The 3,348-nt window shown below is 43.2% G+C and overlaps 1 protein-coding gene and 1 pseudogene across 2 annotated transcripts in view; both read left to right on the top strand.

Annotated features, from left to right (window-relative positions):
• ALDH5A1 (aldehyde dehydrogenase 5 family, member A1) overlaps window positions 1-3,348 on the top strand; it is a 24,776-nt gene that overhangs the window by 6,542 nt on the left and 14,886 nt on the right. Inside the window, exons 3-4 of the mRNA XM_010843521.1 lie at window positions 1,072-1,155; window positions 2,871-3,041. Coding sequence (XP_010841823.1) covers window positions 1,072-1,155; window positions 2,871-3,041 — 255 coding nt within the window. The remainder of the gene's footprint in view (window positions 1-1,071; window positions 1,156-2,870; window positions 3,042-3,348) is intronic.
• Window positions 1,173-2,831, top strand: LOC104991129 (annotated as a pseudogene). Its single transcript, XR_825572.1, has one exon. The product of XR_825572.1 is annotated as a transcription factor BTF3 homolog 4 pseudogene (transcript).

Below are 3,348 nucleotides of genomic sequence, written 5' to 3'. Positions count from 1 at the left end.
GACCATGAGGCACTCAACAAGCAGATCCTGGAGTACAAGAGGAGAGAGAAAGGGCACGGGACCGTGGGCCCCCTGTGGCCAGAGCACATGGCTGAGCTCAGGAAGCAGACGAGGAAGAGGAAGGCCAGACCCTGTGTAGATGATGATCTCTCTCCCAAGAACTACCTGCAGGGCGGGGAGTGATGACCGAGGGGGCCGCCTGAGGAGCGTTCCCCGGGCTCCAAGTGGGGCTCCAAGAAGCAGAGCAGGAACTGAGGTGGAGAGAAAGGATCAGAAGGGAGTGGATCGTGACCCAGCTCCGGGTGCCTGCGCACTGCTGGTGCCACCAGCGCCCTCCTGCAGCTGCAGGTGGTGTCTGCATCCTTTGTGCTGTGTTGCAGGAGAGGTGGCAAGGCCTGCGGGAAGGGTGTAAAACCCTTAGTGGAAAAAAATGTAAAAATAAAGAACTATACTTGAGGACACTGAAATAAGCCAGTCACAAAAGGACAGAGGCTGTATGATTCTACCTGTATCAAGTTCCTAGGGTAGTTAGATTCATAGAGACAGAAAGTATTAATAGAATGGTGGTTGTCAAGGCTGGGAGGAATGGAGAGACAGGTCCAGACTCTCAGTTTTGCGAGATGAAAAGGTGGTGATGGAGGGTGGTGATGGCCGCAAGACCATGTGAAGTGTTGTACTTAATGCCACTGAACTGCGTACTGAAAAGTGTTTGAGATGGTAAATGCTGTGTTCCGTGTATGTTACTGCAAAAAGTAAGGAACTATACCTTTGTGTGGTGAAATTCATTATTCGCATTTACTGTAAATAGTAACAGTCGTTCCACAAAACTTTTTTTCGATTTTACAATTTATGACTCAGCACACCCAATCTTTTGATATTACTCACTGAAGAAAGGTCTGTACCCCTGGAACAAATACAATATTGCATGTCAGTTATACCTCAATTTTTAAAAACAGGTCAATATATGTTTCCCCAAGAATGAGACTGCACAGCAAATATTTTAGGAAACTGAAGACTATTTAATAGTCTCTCTTACACTTGGCATTTTACTATTTTGTATTTCTTTTTCAGGAGAGGAGTTCTTTACTTCGCAAGTGGTATGACTTAATGATACAAAATAAGGATGACCTTGCCAAGATAATTACAGCTGAAAGTGTAAGTTCGGGACCTAACTTAGTACTTGAAGAAACTGTCCAAGAGTTCTTAGAAGAAAGCTTGGAGGAGTCTCTAACTTCACTGTTGTTAGGTAGCTAAAGAAAATGTGAATTCTAAAAAAAAAAAGAAAGAAAATGTGAATTCTTTACTTCATGATCAGATATCAGTTATTATTTTCGGCACAAATTTTATGATTAAATCAGGCACACATATTTGCTAAATCAAAATTTCTATGTTGTAACTTACTCTTTAATAATATGCAAGAAATCAATTTTGAGTGGACTATGTGAATACTGCTTTTCCACCATTCTAGGTTTTTTTTTTCCCCCACATGACTGCTTTGATTTTTTATGTTGTTTTTGTACATTTGCAAAGGTACCAGCTTTTTGGTCACTCTAATAAATTACTTTCCACTGTTCACAACATTTAGAAATATCAGAAGGAAAAAAAATTTGAAGAGGCCATTCTAGGCACCTCCTCCTGATTGTAAACCTGTTAAGGAGACAAATGACGACTGTGGCTCAAGGTGACCTGGCAGGCTTCCTTCCATCACCATTTGTGATTCTGCTTTCAAAGACTCACACTGAGGCTAGAAATTTCTCCACTGCCCAGTGGGTTTTGTAATGGGAGACTTTGTACTCTGCTTGCAGCTTTGAAGAATTGAGAAACACAGAATTGCGCTTTTGTTATTAGAAGGTAATGAGTGGCTCGACTGAGGCAGCCGTCTTGCTCTTGCCGTGTGCTGGTGTTGGAGGACCCTCCCTGCTTCAGATTTACCAACAGCATGAATCAAGAAAAGTTAGCCAAACTTCAGGCTCAGGTCCGGATAGGGGGCAAGGGTACAGCTCGCAGAAAGAAGAAGGTGGTACATAGAACAGCTACAAGCTGATGACAAAAAACTTCAGAGTTCTCTAAAAAAACTGGCTGTGAATAATATAGCTGGTATTGAAGAGGTGAACATGATTAAAGATGATGGGACAGTTATTCATTTCAACAATCCTAAAGTCCAAGCTTCCCTTTCTGCCAACACCTTTGCAATTACCTGCCACGCAGAAGCCAAACCAATCACAGAAATGCTTCCTGGAATATTAAGTCAGCTTGGTGCTGACAGCTTAACAAGTCTTAGGAAGTTAGCTGAACAGTTCCCTCGGCAAGTGCTGGATAGCAAAACCCCAAAACCAGAAGACATTGATGAGGAGGAGGATGATGTTCCAGATCTCATAGAAAATTTTGATGAGGCATCAAAGAATGAAGCTAACTAAGATCTTTTCTGATTTTTGGAAGCTGGCATGGACTAGATTTAACAAATCAGCTATGTGGTTCCAAAGTTTTACAGACACGGAGAACATCAACTGTTACTAGTTCAGTAATATAAATATTTTGTATATTGATAATGCTGTTTGTTCAGCATTTTTTGGTCATTAATTTTGCATTTTGTACTTCCTCCCAGGATCTATTCTTTTGGACAAAATACGAAGTGTTGGTGTAGTTTGAGGGTCTTTTGGGTTTTAATTCTTGTTTTTTTTTGTTTTTTGTTGGGGTATTTTAGGTGTGTGTATGTGTGTGTGTGGGTATGTATGTATACAGTGGAGAGCAAATTGGAAACCAGTTTTATTTATCCTCCTCCTTACCCCAGTAGAAATATAGCAAATCTTTACATTTGTTAAAAAAAAAAAAAGAAGGTAATGAGTGTGTCCTCTTCTGATTTAATTTAGGGAAAGCCACTGAAGGAGGCACAGGGAGAAATTCTCTATTCTGCCAACTTCCTGGAGTGGTTTTCAGAGGAAGCCCGCCGTGTTTATGGAGACATTATCTCCACCCCAGCAAAAGAAAGGCGGGCTCTGGTCCTCAAGCAGCCCGTCGGTGTGGCCGCAGTCATCACCCCGGTATGTGGCAGGATCAGCGAGATCTAGGGGAGGCTGAATGGGGCTGGAGCAGCTGGGCTCATCCTGTTCTCTCTGCCACCTGTTCCTGGCTTCCTGATGCTGCTCCTGGAGGCGGGGGCGTGTTTCCTGGTCCTCTGTGATAATGAGAGGTGTGGTGGTGGCCAGTGTTTCCTAACGCCTGCAGGAGGGGGATGACCCACAGGAGGACCCTGGGGGCTTCTCTGTCTTGGCATTAAAGGCTTCTTGGCGTTGTCTATGCTATGCTAAGTCACTTCAGTCGTGTCCGACTCTGTGCGACCCCTTCCTT

Source organism: Bison bison, unplaced genomic scaffold (genome assembly GCF_000754665.1).
Source record: "Bison bison bison isolate TAMUID 2011002044 unplaced genomic scaffold, Bison_UMD1.0 scf7180017864182, whole genome shotgun sequence".
Classification (NCBI taxonomy): domain Eukaryota; kingdom Metazoa; phylum Chordata; class Mammalia; order Artiodactyla; family Bovidae; genus Bison; species Bison bison.
This window is presented reverse-complemented; position numbering and strand designations above follow the sequence as displayed.